We start from the raw sequence: 14,097 nt of genomic DNA, 5'->3' as shown, positions 1-14,097 counted from the left end.
TTGCAGGACCAACAGCTGGAAAACTTTTACTGTGAGACAGCTGGAGGACTTTTATTGTGAAACAGCTGGAGGACTTTTATTGTGAAACAGCTGGAGGACCAACAGCTGGAAAACTTTTACTGTGAGACAGCTGGAGGACTTTTATTGTGAAACAGCTGCAGGACCAACAGCTGGAAAACTTTTACTGTGAGACAGCTGGAGGACTTTTATTGTGAAACAGCTGGAGGACTTTTATTGTGAAACAGCTGGAGGACTTTTATTGTGAAACAGCTGGAGGACTTTTATTGTGAAAAAGCTGGAGGACTTTTACTGTGAAACAGCTGGAGGACTTTTACTGTGAAACAGCTGGACTGCTTTTATTGTGAAACAGCTGCAGGACCAACAGCTGGAAAACTTTTACTGTGAAACAGCTGGAGGACTTTTACTGTGAAACAGCTGGAGGACTTTTACTGTGAAACAGCTGGAGGACTTTTACTGTGAAACAGCTGGAGGACTTTTATCATATGTTATCAGACCAATATTGCCTCAGATTCTGTTGTACTTACATTGCTTAATTGATTGATATATTGACTGATTGATGTATTGATATATTGATAGACGTATTGATTGATGTATTGATATATTGATAGATATATTGACTGGTTGACGTATTGATATATTGATAGAGGTATTGATTGATGTATTGATATATTGATAGAGGTATTGATTGATGTATTGATATATTGATAGACGTATTGATTGATGTATTGATATATTGATAGACGTATTGATTGGTGAACCTGTGGTAGGTCTCCCAGTGCTGCTCTCCCAGGGTGATGAACATCTGGTCGGTGCTGTAGAGTTTCTCTCCGTCCTTCATCCAGATGATGTCCGGCTCCGTCGCACCCTGAACGGCACAGCCGAGCCTCGCGGCGTTCCCCTGAGACACCGTCTGATTGGACGGATGCTTCGTGAACAGCACACCTGTGGGAGAGACGACAGGAAGACTTCTGTTTATATTCACACCTAAATCAAAGAGTCTAGAAGCAAAGAGACGAAACGGAAGTGAGTTGTGAAGCAAGAGAGAGAGAGCGGTGGTGGCGGCGGAGAGCAACATTACCGACTCCGGCCCAAGCAGGAAAAGTAAATTTGTCCGTACGTCTTCGAATATTGCGTATTTTGTGCGACCAACATCCAAAACTAGAGCTAAATAAATCGATTAGTTCTCAACTTTTAAATTAATCACCAACTATTTAGATAATCGGTTAATTGATTAATTGATTAATCGGTTTGAGTCATCTTTTATGTAAAAAAAAAAAAAAAGTCTAAATTCTCTGATTCCAGTTTCTTAAATGTGAATATTTTCATTTTTCCCCTTTTTCGGACATTTAATAAACCAAACAACTAATCGATTAACCAAGACAATAATCAATAGATTATTCATCAATGAAAATACTCTTTAGTTGCAGCCCTACAGTATCCAGAGATGTTCCCATACCATGTTCTCCTTCCCGATACCTGAACCTACGGTATCTGCTGATACCGAGTACCAATCTGATACCAGCAGGATAAAATTATATATATATATATATATATATATATATATATATATATATTTATATATATATATATATAGTTATTATTATCATTATTATTATTTAACAAACTGCCTGTAATCAGTTCTTCTTTGCTGCTCTAAAACAGTAGTTGCCAGTGGCAGCCATGATTCCTCCTAGGTGACAGAATATAGTCATATTCTACTGAAATGTCCTGTTGAACAATAAAATATTATAGATATGATGAGGGATTTCAGTCAGCAGCAGCAGCGGAACCTGGAGTTTGGTCTCTTTGCTTCTTTACTCTTTGCCACAGTGAAGGCTGCTGTTTTAAGAGCAGAGAAGAAGAAGAAGTGATCATTTCTGGGTTAATAAATGACGTTATCAGATCGCTGCGTAGACTGGCGTACTCGTCGATACCGGATACTGAATTTTGGGCAGCATTGGATGCATTTCTGATTCAGTTTATTATCACGTAAAACAAGAAAAAACAGCAAATTCTCACATTTGAGGAGCTGAAACCAACAAATATTTCACACTTTTTTGCTTAAAAACAATTAACAGATTATCAAAATAGTTCCTGATTTATTTCCTGTCGGTGGACTGATGGTTGGAGAGCACTCAGTCAGCAGCTCGGCATGCTGGGAAAATAATAAATAACTAAACACTGCAGTAGAAGCTTCCTACCAGCACCATGAACGCATCATCACAGAGAGAGATGACGTCATCCACCTTCAGCGGAAGGTTACATCACTTCCCTCCACCGACGACATCATCGAGCATCAAACACTGAGCCCGTGACCTCATCACAACGCTCACAGTGATGAGGTCACAGGCTCAGTGTTTGATGCTCGATGATGTCGTCATCTGTGAAACAGCTGGAGGACTTTTACTATGAAACAACTGGAGGACTTTTACTGTGAAACAACTGGAGGACTTTAACTGTGAAACAACTGGAGGACTTTTACAGTGAAACAGCTGGAGGACTTTTACTGTGAAACAACTGGAGGACTTTTACTATGAAACAGCTGGAGGACTTTTACTGTGAAACAACTGGAGGACTTTTACTGTGAAACAACTGGAGGACTTTTACTGTGAAACAACTGGAGGACTTTTACAGTGAAACAGCTGGAGGACTTTTACTGTGAAACAACTGGAGGACTTTTACTATGAAACAGCTGGAGGACTTTTACTGTGAAACAACTGGAGGACTTTTACTGTGAAACAACTGGAGGACTTTAACTGTGAAACAACTGGAGGACTTTTACTGTGAAACAGCTGGAGGACTTTTACTGTGAAACAACTGGAGGACTTTTACTGTGAAACAACTGGAGGACTTTTACTGTGAAACAGCTGGAGGACTTTTACTGTGAAACAACTGGAGGACTTTTACTGTGAAACAACTGGAGGACTTTTACTGTGAAACAACTGGAGGACTTTTACTGTGAAACAGCTGGAGGACTTTTACTGTGAAACAACTGGAGGACTTTTACTGTGAAACAACTGGAGGACTTTAACTGTGAAACAACTGGAGGACTTTTACTGTGAAACAGCTGGAGGATTTTTACTGGAGGACTTTTATTGTGAAACAGGTGGAGGACTTTTACTGTGAAACAGCTGGAGGATTTTTACAGGGGGACTTTTATTGTGAAACAGCTGGAGGATTTTTATTGTGAAACCGCTAGAGGACTAACAACTGGAGGACTTTTACTGTGAAACAGCTGGAGGATTTTTACAGGAGGACTTTTATTGTGAAACAGCTGGAGGATTTTTACAGGAGGACTTTTATTGTGAAACAGCTGGAGGATTTTTATTGTGAAACCGCTAGAGGACTAACAGCTGGAGGACTTTTACTGTGAAACAGCTGGAGGATTTTTATTGTGAAACCGCTAGAGGACTAACAGCTGGAGGATTTTTATTGTGAAACAGCTGGAGGATTTTTATTGTGAAACCGCTAGAGGACTAACAGCTGGAGGACTTTTATTGTGAAACAGCTGGAGGATTTTTATTGTGAAACCGCTAGAGGACTAACAGCTGGAGGATTTTTATTGTGAAACCGCTAGAGGACTAACAGCTGGAGGACTTTTATTATGAAACAGCTGGAGGATTTTTATTGTGAAACCGCTAGAGGACTAACAGCTGGAGGGTTTTTATTGTGAAACCGCTAGAGGACTAACAGCTGGAGGACTTTTATTGTGAAACAGCTGGAGGACTTTTATTGTGAAACAGCTGGAGGACTTTTATTGTGAAACAGCTGGAGGACTTTTATTGTGAAACAGCTGGAGGACTTTTATTGTGAAACAGCTGGAGGACTTTTATTGTGAAACAGCTGGAGGACTTTTATTGTGAAACAGCTGGAGGACTTTTATTGTGAAACAGGTGGAGGACTTTTTACTGGCGTCTGGCCGTCTCTTTCAGTCCAAAATGGCGGCAGCGTAGCTCTGCTGCTGGAGCTGATGTTGACATGGAACGAATAGTTAACGTTCACTTCTTATTAATATATATATATTATATTGTTTGTCCGTCTACTGATGAGTTGTAGCTGTGAGCAGCTCCTCCATGTTCTTGGTGCAATGCATTGTGGGACAGCAGCGTCCATCAACAGCAGATTTCAGAGTTTTTAGTCTGAAATTTGTCGCTGAGCCGAAACTGAACACTGCAGCTGCACATGCACGCACGCACGCACGCACGCACGCACACACACACACACACACACACACACACACACACACACACACACACACACACACACACACACACACACACACACACACAGTGACCTCTCACAGCTTCATCACACTGGCTGTTTGTTCTCTTTATTGGTAGATATTCAATGTTTTTAACAGTGTTTTTATTGTTTTAGTTTAATTGTATATTATTATTTATTTATTATCATTAATAAAAATAATAATAATAACAATAATAATATTTCATTAATTATATTTCTATTGTTGCAGTTCTGCTTTCTATGTTATTTATTCTGTTTTGTATTTATTTTCCTGCTGAATTCTGTTATTTGTGCAGTAACTTCCCCACAGTGCAGATGTTGAAGGTGTGAGAGATGTGTGTCCTACAGGAGATGTAATAATCACTTTGACTGTCTCATAAAGTCTCATAAAGTCTGTCTGGAGCTCACATCCCCTCAGGAACCTGCTGCTGAACTGCTGATTTGAGTCCTCAAACCAGACTCCATTCGGAAAATAGCAAAAATGAATTTAATTTTGCTTCTTCGCTTGTTTCTAAACAATAACGGACACATCTTAGATCTCTTTAATGTCTCCTGGTGTCTTCTGGTTAATTCGGCAAACATGTAATGAACCAATAAGCAGCGAACCTCAGTGAAATATTGAGTTTTTACTGATTCAGCTGCTCGTAAACTGCCTCTGCAGCTCTGAGTGAAAACAACCAAAACAACCAGAGAACCGATGCGACCGCGGAGCTGCGCGGTGGTTCGGTGGTTTGGTGCTGCTCGGTGGTTCGGTTCGGTGTTCTGGCTGGAGGCCGAGTGGAAGACAAGTTCTCTACCAGTTATACTTACAGTTTACTCCGCTTTAATCAGATCTGGATATTTAATGAAACGTTACAAAACTTTAATCTGAATCTTGCTGTCGGGGTGTGACCTTGTGAATTCACCTGATACTAAAGTGTTCTCTTCCCAGCACAGTTTATACTTTCATTAACTTAAACTGTTTTAATGTTAATAGACATTAAAACATTAAAACATGAACAGCTGTACTGAGTCTATCCTGTGATGGTTCCGTCTCACTCACCGTCCCAGCAGCTCCGGTCCGGACTCCGCAGGAGAAACACCAGAATCCACAGAATCTGCTTCATCTTCTCATTATTCCTGTCCTGGATGTTTTAAACCGTCGCTCACATTAACCGGGTTAGTTCGGCTCGGTTCGGCTCGGTTCGGCTCAGCTCTCCTCTCACTGGAGCCTCTCTAGCAGCCGGAGCAGCAGGTCCTCCAGCAGAGAGCAGAGAGAGTCTGGAGGATAAAACTCTGGATTCATGGAGGAGGACTCGGACTGAAGAACAAACTGATAACTAAAGAACTTTCAGTTTCCGGAAGGAGATAAAAACCTCAGAAAGTTCATCACAAGTTTGTTATCAAACCGCAAACATTCCCACATTCACACATTCACACAGCTCCACCATGAACTCCTCCTCCAGCTCTATCAGCTCCACCACGAATCACAGCTCGTCCAGAGCGGAGTGACGTCAAGTTACCCGCCACACCATGACACCGGAAAGAACGCCTTCAAAATAAAAGAAATGACACAAACCGGTAAATCGTTTTTTTAAAGGGACTGTTTGTAACTTCTGTAATATTACGAGAAAAAAAGTGATAATATAACGAGAATAAAGTCAATAAAGTTTTTTAAAGGGACTGTTTGTAACTTCTTCCATGTATAAATCATTGCTGGTCGGTGTCTCATGGTCGCTCACATGTGGCTACGCTGTTCAGACCGCTCCTCTGCCTGCCTTCACTCACACACCGCGCTCCTTCTCTCTCTCTCTCTCCACCTCTCACGTGCATGCTGCTCACTCCACACTGCAGAAGAGTTAGTTTAGCTCTGAGAATATCTAGTGAATGTTCAGTGGACGTTTGTGCAGAAATAACTGCTGCAGCTCCTCCAGACCAACAGAGGTTTCCCGTGTCTTGTGAAGTGACGGAGCTCCGCAGAGAGAAACATTATCGTCTCCCACCAAAACTCCGGCGTCTCCCGTGTTCCCTCCGGCCGCGGTCGGGAGGCTGAGGCGGGAAAAGCCAACACTAGGATCAGCATTGATTCATGGAGAGACCTTGGTCTGGTCAGCTAACATTACTGCCAAGCAGCTGAAATATAGAGTGATATTGTGCTTTTAGCTGACGTGTGTCTCCTCACTGTGTTGAGCGATGCTCCTTCATGTCTATGTAGAGCGAGCACAAGCGCCAGCAACAGGACGCTGACTTTAGTTGACTTAACGGACACAGGTGAAGCTGTTAACAAGACTTTATGATTCTTACTAACAGTCCCTTTAATGAACATTTTAAATATGAAATTTATTTAATCTGTCACTTCTTATATTTATATATTTAATGGACATTTTAATAACAATGTTATGGACTGGGATATAAAATAAATGTAAAAATAACACATTATTAAAAACAGATAAAAGACTATTATCGGTGTATATTTAATTTATAATTTATTTGTTTTACTTTGTCAATATTGTTTTATTTTACACATGTTTACATATTTGTAAAGCAGAATTTTTAGACATTTAAAAAATCTTTTCACATAAGCGACTAAAACAACAGACACTATTTAAACGTCTCATAATGTTGTGCCTTTATTGTTTGAATCAGCTCTGTTGTTCATCGCTATTAACCTTTAATCATTTATTTATTATTTATTGTTATTATTATTTATTATTTGAGGTATTAATCAGGTAACCGGAAGTTGTTTTACATTCAGTCTAGTTTGACACAGTTGGTGATCTACCTCCCTGAGGAATGTGGAGGAGGTGCGTGTGTGTGCGTGTGTATCTGTGTGTGTGTGCGTGTGTGTGTGTGAGTAACTCTGAGGTACCTGTACTTTACTTTCTAAAAAAAGTCATTACGAGAATAAAATCATAACTTAACGAGAAAAAAAGTCGTAATATTACAAAAAAAAGTCAAAAAAAAGTCGTAATATAACGAGAATAAAGTCTTAAGTTAACGAGAAAAAAGTCATAATATTACGAGAAAAAAAGTGATAACAAGAATAAAGTCTTAATGTTACAAGAATAAAGTCATAATGTTACGAGAATAAAGTCATATTACAAGAATAAAGTCTTAATGTTACGAGAATAAAGTCATATTACAAGAATAAAGTCTTAAGTTAACGAGAAAAAAGTCATAATATTACGAGAATAAAGTCATAACTTTACAAAAAAAAGTCATATTACGAGAATAAAATCATAACTTAACGAGAAAAAAAGTTGTAATATTACTAAAAAAAAGTCATAATATTACGAGAATAAAGTCATAATTTAACGAGAAAAAAGTCATAATATTACGAGAATAAAGTCATAATATTACTAAAAAAAAAGTCGTAATATTACGAGAATAAAGTCATAATTTAACGAGAAAAAAGTCATAATATGAGAATAAAGTCATATTACGAGAATAAAGTCATAACTTTACAAAAAAGTCATACTACGAGAATAAAGTCTTAAGTTAACGAGAAAAAAGTCATAATATTACGAGAATAAAGTCATAACTTTACAAAAAAAAGTCATAATATTACGAGAATAAAGTCATAACTTTACAAAAAAAAGTCATAATATTACAAGAATAAAGTCATAAGTCAATGAGAATAAAGTCATAATATTACGATAATTAAGTCATAACTTAACGAGAAAAAAGTCATAATATTACGAGAATAAGGTCATAACTTAACGAGAAAAAAGTCATATTACAAGAATAAAGTCTTAAGTTAACGAGAAAAGTCATAATATTACGAGAATAAAGTCATAACTTTACAAAAAAGTCATATTACAAGAACAAAAACATTAGTTAATGAGAATAAAGTCATATTAAGATAATTAAGTCATAACTTAATGAAAAAAAAGTCATATTACGAGAATAAAGTCATAACTTAACGAGAAAAAAGTCGTAATATTACAAGAATAAAGTCATAACTTTCCGAGAAAAAAGAAAATAACACGTAAAATGACTACTTATGTAAACAAAGAACAGTTCTTCATTTCCATGTTTAAAGGTTCACAGGGAGCCGCTGGAGAGGAGCTAAGGAGACGCAGGATGCTGACCTCTGACCTCTGACCTCTGACCTAGAACATCCGACGGGTTCTGAACAAACTGAAATATGACACGGAGCTTTATTTAACGCTGTACATGCTTTATATAGAAGAATACTTTAAACATGCAGCGGACAGGAAGTAGACACGAGTTAGTGTTTCACATTAAAGACAGGAAACAGGAAGTCCAAACATGATCAATAATAATAACAATAATAATAATATGTGTGTTAATGTCCTTCAATGAGTCTCTGTCCATTATCTACTGAATCAGAATAAACCACCTCATCATCATCATCATCTGAAACAGGATGTTAGATACCAGCTGCTCTGCTCTCAGATCGAGTTCAATTCATCAGATATTCATTTATTAATTAATGTTCCAGGACATGACAAACAGAAAGTAAAACTCTCTCCTTCAGAACACGGGTCAGATATTAATCACAACCTGTTATTGATCATCTGAAACGGATCGACAGATTTCAATATGTTTTAATATTCTTTTAACTTTTCATCTAAATGTTAATTTCTTTCCTTCGTCACATTCACACTGCTCTTCTTCTTCTTCCTCTTCATGTGTTTTAACATGAAGATACGCCGATCACAACGTATTGATCTGCTCTGATCTCATCATTTAAACTCTCTCTGACGGAGGATTGTAATCTATTAACATATTAACAGTTATTAGATTCATCTGATATTCTGGATTTATTCTTTTGTGTAAAAACGTCCAAATGGACGTCTTCAAGTGTCCAAAACCAGCAGATTCACGTCTTCAAGTGTCCAAAACCAGCAGATTCACGTCTGAGAGGTGATTTATTTATTTTAAATATTGACTTCAGATTGTTGCAGATGATTCTGTGATGTTTGATTTATTATTTCAGCTGTGAATCCTCGACTTCCTGCTGAACCAGAGAAACTAGACTGAGATCAACCAGCGTTACATTCAAGTTCAACTCTTCTGAGTCTCCCCCTCAAACAGATCAGATATAGATATATAGATATATAGATATATAGATATATAGATATAGACTTTTACAGGTTAAAGGAAATAATAACTTAAAGAGAGGAACGTTAGTGAACGTTAGTGAACGTTAGTGAACGTAGTGTTACTGTGAACGCATCCCTGAGTCTCTGCTGTCCACTGGGAACACAGCGAAGGGTTAACGGCACCAGCTTCTTCTTCTCTGGTGTTAAATCAGTTTCTCCGTGTCGAGATGAGACAGACAGGAAGCAGCAGGTCTTCTCATGTGGTCCAGGTGGTGGGGGGGGGGCAGGTCTGGTTTGTCGCAGCAGCAGAAGAAGAAGCAGCAGCAGCAGCGGCGGCGGCGGTGGCAACGGCAGTGGCGTTGGTGGGGGGCGGAGTCTCAGCTGACCCCGCCCCTCCCAGGTGGCGCTCTGAGGTTCAGACTCACCGTTGAGCGTCTTCAGGTGAACTTCTTCTTGGTGGCCGTGAAGCGCTCCATGTACTGAGGGGGGACAAACAGAGACCATCAGAGACCACCAGAGACCATTACAGACCACCAGAGACCATTACAGACCACCGGAGACCATTACAGACCACTAGAGACCATTACAGACCACCAGAGACCATTACAGACCACCAGAGACCATTACAGACCACTAGAGACCATTACAGACCACCAGAGACCATTACAGACCACCAGAGACCATTTTAAACGCAGCGTGACAGGAAGTGGTCCTCACCTTGTCGTAGCCCTCCAGGTCTCGGAGGTTCCTGACCTCGAACAGGTTTCCCTCCACTGAGAACAAGGACACCTGGGAGTCCTTCAGGATGGACTCGGGGATGGAGGACAGCTCCAGGCAGTTCTCCTCCAGACGGAGGACCTTCAGACGGGGACACAGAGACACCTCTGCCGCCAGCAGCGAGATCTGGAGGACCAGGAGGACTGGATTAGTTCAGACCTGAAAACTGTCATGTCATGTGGACTGGGAGGACTGAGAGGACTGAGAGGACTGAGAGGACTGAAGAGGACTGAGAGGACTGAAGAGGACTGAGAGGACTGAGAGGACTGAAGAGGACTGAGAGGACTGAGAGGACTGAGAGGACTGAGAGGACTGAAGAGGACTGAGAGGACTGAGAGGACTGAGAGGACTGAAGAGGACTGAGAGGACTGAGAGGACTGAGAGGACTGAGAGGACTGAAGAGGACTGAGAGGACTGAGAGGACTGAGAGGACTGGGAGGACTGGGGGGACTGGGAGGACTGGGAGGACTGGGAGGACTGGGAGGACTGGGAGGACTGGGGGGGGCCGTGGTACCTGGTTCTGGTTGAGGTTGATCTCGATGGTCTGCAGCTCGGACACGGCTGCGGGGACGTTCCGGATCTGGTTTCGGGACAGGTCTAGCAGGTCCAGGTGCCTCAGGGTCCCCAGTCCGGGGGGGAACTCTGAGATCTGGTTCCCGGACAGGTTGAGGGTCCTCAGAGCTCTGAGCTGGCCCAGAGACGGGGGCAGCTGCTGGATCCGGTTCCCATTCAGACTCAGAGTCTCCAGCTTCTTCAGCTTCCCCATCTCAGCTGGGAGACTGGCTGAGGACAGAGACACACCCCGTCAGACCCAGACCCAGACCCTGATCCAGACCCTCACCCTCACCCAGACCCTCACCCAGACCCTCACCTAGACCCTGATCCAGACCCTCACCCAGGACTCCAGACCCTCACCCAGACCCTGATCTAGACCCAGACCCTCACCCAGACCCTGATCCAGACCCAGACCCTAACCCTCACCCAGGACTCCAGACCCTCACCCAGGACTCAAGACCCTCACCCAGACCCTCACCCTCACCCAGACCCTCACCAAGACCCTCACCCAGACCCTCACCCAGGACTCAAGACCCTCACCCAGACCCTCACCCTCACCCAGACCCTCACCAAGACCCTCACCCAGGACTCCAGACCCTCACCCAGACCCTCACCCTCACCCAGACCCTCACCCAGACCCTCACCCTCACCCAGACCCTCACCAAGACCCTCACCCAGGACTCCAGACCCTCACCCTCACCCAGACCCTAGACCCTCACCCAGGACTCCAGACCCTCACCCAGTCTGTTGGAGTTCAGCGTGAGACTCTTGAGCTGGAGGAAGTTCCCGACGGCGGGGGGAAGGACCTCGATCTTGTTCCCTGACAGGTCGACGGTCCGGAGGTTGCTGGTGAGTCTCTGCAGCTCCTCCGGGAACTGAAACAACACACACTGACTTCACCCTGGATTTCACAATAAGAGCATACACATTGACTTCACCCTTTATTCCACAATAAGAGCATATACACTGACTTCACCCTGGATTTCACAATAAGAGCATACACATTGACTTCACCCTTTATTCCACAATAAGAGCATATACACTTTATGAAATGTTACCAGAAGAAAGTCAGAACTTCCTAATATTACCACTTTATTCATAACTATATATATATATATATATATATATGTGTATATATATACACATTATATATATATATATATATATATATATACACACACTATATATATACACTATATATATATATTATATAGTGTATATATATATATAGTGTATATATATATATACATATATATATATATACACATTATATATATATATATGTGTATATATATATTTATATATATATACACACTATATATATATATATATATACACTATATAATATATATATATATAGTGTATAGTGTATATATATATATATACACTATATATATATATATATACACTATATATATACTATATATAGTGTATATATACTATATATATATAGTATATATACTATATATATATAATGTGTATATATATACATATATATATATATATATAAAATGTGTATATATATATATACACTATATATATATAGTGTATATATATATATGTGTGTATATATATACACATTATATATATCTATATATATAATGTGTATATATATATCTATATATATAATGTGTATATATAGTTGTGTATATATATATATATATATATATATAATGTGTACATATATATACACATTATATATATATAATGTGTATATATATATACACTATATACATATATATAGTGTATATATATATATATATATATATATATATATATATAAATAATGTGTATATATATAGTTATGTGTATATGTAGTTGTGAAACCGATGTGAGGTGAGCGGTATCTGATGAGGCCCTGGCGTGGCGTGGCGTGACTCTGCTTTCTGAGTGTTTCAGGTGAAAACAGCAGGTTATTTCTGTGTCATCAGTGAAGGTCTGTTAGATATTTACCTGTAAACACAATGATGACATCATGAGAGGAAAGAACAGGTGTGTCTCTCACCTCCTGAAGACCCTTCGCTGTCAGCTGGAACACCCCGGTCTTCTGGGACGTCTCCAGGTGAGACTTCAGAGCACTGTTCCCCATCTGGACCCCGCAGACAGGTAACCCCCTGTCTACCTCTCTGTCTGTCTCTCTAGCTGTCTGTCTTTCTGTCTCTCCACCTGTCTGTCTCTCTGTGTATACCTGTCTGTCTCTCTCTGTGTCTACCTGTCTGTCTGTGTGTGTCTCTCTGTCTGGAGGTGCAGCTCTTCTCTCTACAGCAGTGAAACTGGAGCTGAAGTGAAGCTAATCTCAGAGTTCATATCCAGACCGGATGTGGTCGGTATCAGTGGGAGTCACCGGATCAGCTGGCGGCTTTAACGGCGCTCCTCTCCCTCCTCTTCCTCTTCTCCCTCCTCTCCCTCCTCTTCCTCTTCTCCCTCCTCTCCCTCCTCCTCCTCCTCTTCCTCTCCTTCTTCTGTGATAATGAGATCAGACGGTGAACTCCCTGCAGAAGAAGACAGAGTCAGCAAGAAGCTGCTACTGAGAGCTATCTCCAGTAGCTTGTTAGTAATGATGATACTATATTATTAATAATAATAAAACACATTGAACTCTGTGTGTTTGTTTAACAGGCTAACAGACCAGCCGACAGTAGCTCCCGTCAGATCCTCTCCATGTTGACGGTGTGAATCCGGAGCTAACGCTAGCCTGCTAGCCTGCTAGCCTGCTAGCCTGCTAGCCTGCTAGCCGCCCATTAAACAGCTCAGCAAACAGGAAACGAGGCCTTTTACTCACATGGAGGCGAAGCTTTAGTCCAAATGTCTAAGGTGTAGTTTGAATAAGACTAAAGAGCAGAGCGTAGCCTCCAGTAGCCTCCAGTAGCCTCCAGCAGCCTCCAGTAGCCTCTCCGCTGCTCTGATCAGCTGACCGGCTGGAGCTGTGAGAGCCAATGGGAACAGCGGAGAGGAGCTACGTCACTTCTTCTTCTTCGTTTGATTTTATTGGCGGTTGGTAAACAGCTTCCGGGTGCATCAGCGCCACCACTGCTCTGTAGTGTGACCTGCAGCCCTGCACCCCCTCCAGCCCTGCAGGTTCAGTACCATCTAGGTTCTGGTACTTTACTAGAGTATTTCCATTTTCTACTACTTCATACTTCTACTCTACTACATCTCAGAGGGAAATGTTGTACTTTTTACTACATTTATCTGACAGCTTTAGTTACTTTACAGATTCAGATTATTAAAACAAAATCTAATTAACTAATAAATGATGTATTATTATAGATTTAAACTAGCAGCAGTATATAATAATAAATGATGTATTATTATAGATTTAAACTAGCAGCAGTATATAATAATAAATGATGTATTACTATAGATTAAACTAGCAGCAGTATATAATAATAAATTATGTATTACTATAGATTTAAACTAGCAGCAGTATATAAAGTCATTAAAAGTAGCTCCA

General features: G+C 40.6%; 1 protein-coding gene and 1 long non-coding RNA gene across 6 annotated transcripts; both read right to left on the bottom strand.

Moving 5' to 3' along the window:
* Positions 1-380: 380 nt before the first annotated feature.
* LOC119484279 lies at positions 381-5,848 on the bottom strand. Its single transcript, XR_005205939.1, has 2 exons — positions 5,306-5,848; positions 381-963 (listed from the first exon to the last, which is right to left on the bottom strand). It is a non-coding gene; the product is annotated as an uncharacterized LOC119484279 (long non-coding RNA).
* Positions 5,849-8,383: 2,535 nt separating this feature from the next.
* On the bottom strand, positions 8,384-13,617 carry lrrc57 (leucine rich repeat containing 57). Of its 5 annotated transcripts, XM_037762994.1 has the most exons (6): positions 13,426-13,599; positions 12,649-13,060; positions 11,383-11,518; positions 10,603-10,871; positions 10,029-10,214; positions 9,586-9,790 (listed from the first exon to the last, which is right to left on the bottom strand). In XM_037762994.1, exons 2-6 carry the CDS (start codon positions 12,730-12,732, stop codon positions 9,749-9,751), a joined length of 717 nt encoding a protein of 238 aa, XP_037618922.1. In that variant the 5' UTR covers positions 12,733-13,060; positions 13,426-13,599; the 3' UTR covers positions 9,586-9,748. The 5 variants fall into 5 exon arrangements, with proteins under 5 accessions (XP_037618917.1, XP_037618918.1, XP_037618920.1 ...); XM_037762989.1 differs by lacking the exon at positions 10,603-10,871 and having other exon boundaries at positions 8,384-9,790; positions 13,426-13,617; XM_037762990.1 differs by lacking the exon at positions 10,603-10,871 and having other exon boundaries at positions 8,384-9,790; positions 12,649-13,045; positions 13,426-13,617.
* Between the last annotated feature and the right edge of the window lie 480 nt (positions 13,618-14,097).

The sequence above is a fragment of the Sebastes umbrosus genome, unplaced genomic scaffold (assembly GCF_015220745.1).
Source record: "Sebastes umbrosus isolate fSebUmb1 unplaced genomic scaffold, fSebUmb1.pri scaffold_129_arrow_ctg1, whole genome shotgun sequence".
Lineage (NCBI taxonomy): Eukaryota > Metazoa > Chordata > Actinopteri > Perciformes > Sebastidae > Sebastes > Sebastes umbrosus.
This window is presented reverse-complemented; position numbering and strand designations above follow the sequence as displayed.

Coding starts and splice junctions, on each gene's coding strand:
- lrrc57 (XM_037762989.1), bottom strand. CDS start 12,732: ATGGGGAACAGTGCTCTGAAGTCTCACCTGGAGACGTCCCAGAAGACC. Junction 11,519..12,648: donor CAGCGAAGGGTCTTCAGGAG/GTGAGAGACACA, acceptor GTGTTGTTTCAG/TTCCCGGAGGAGCTGCAGAG. Junction 9,791..10,028: donor ACCTGGAGGGCTACGACAAG/GTGAGGACCACT, acceptor GTCCCCCCTCAG/TACATGGAGCGCTTCACGGC.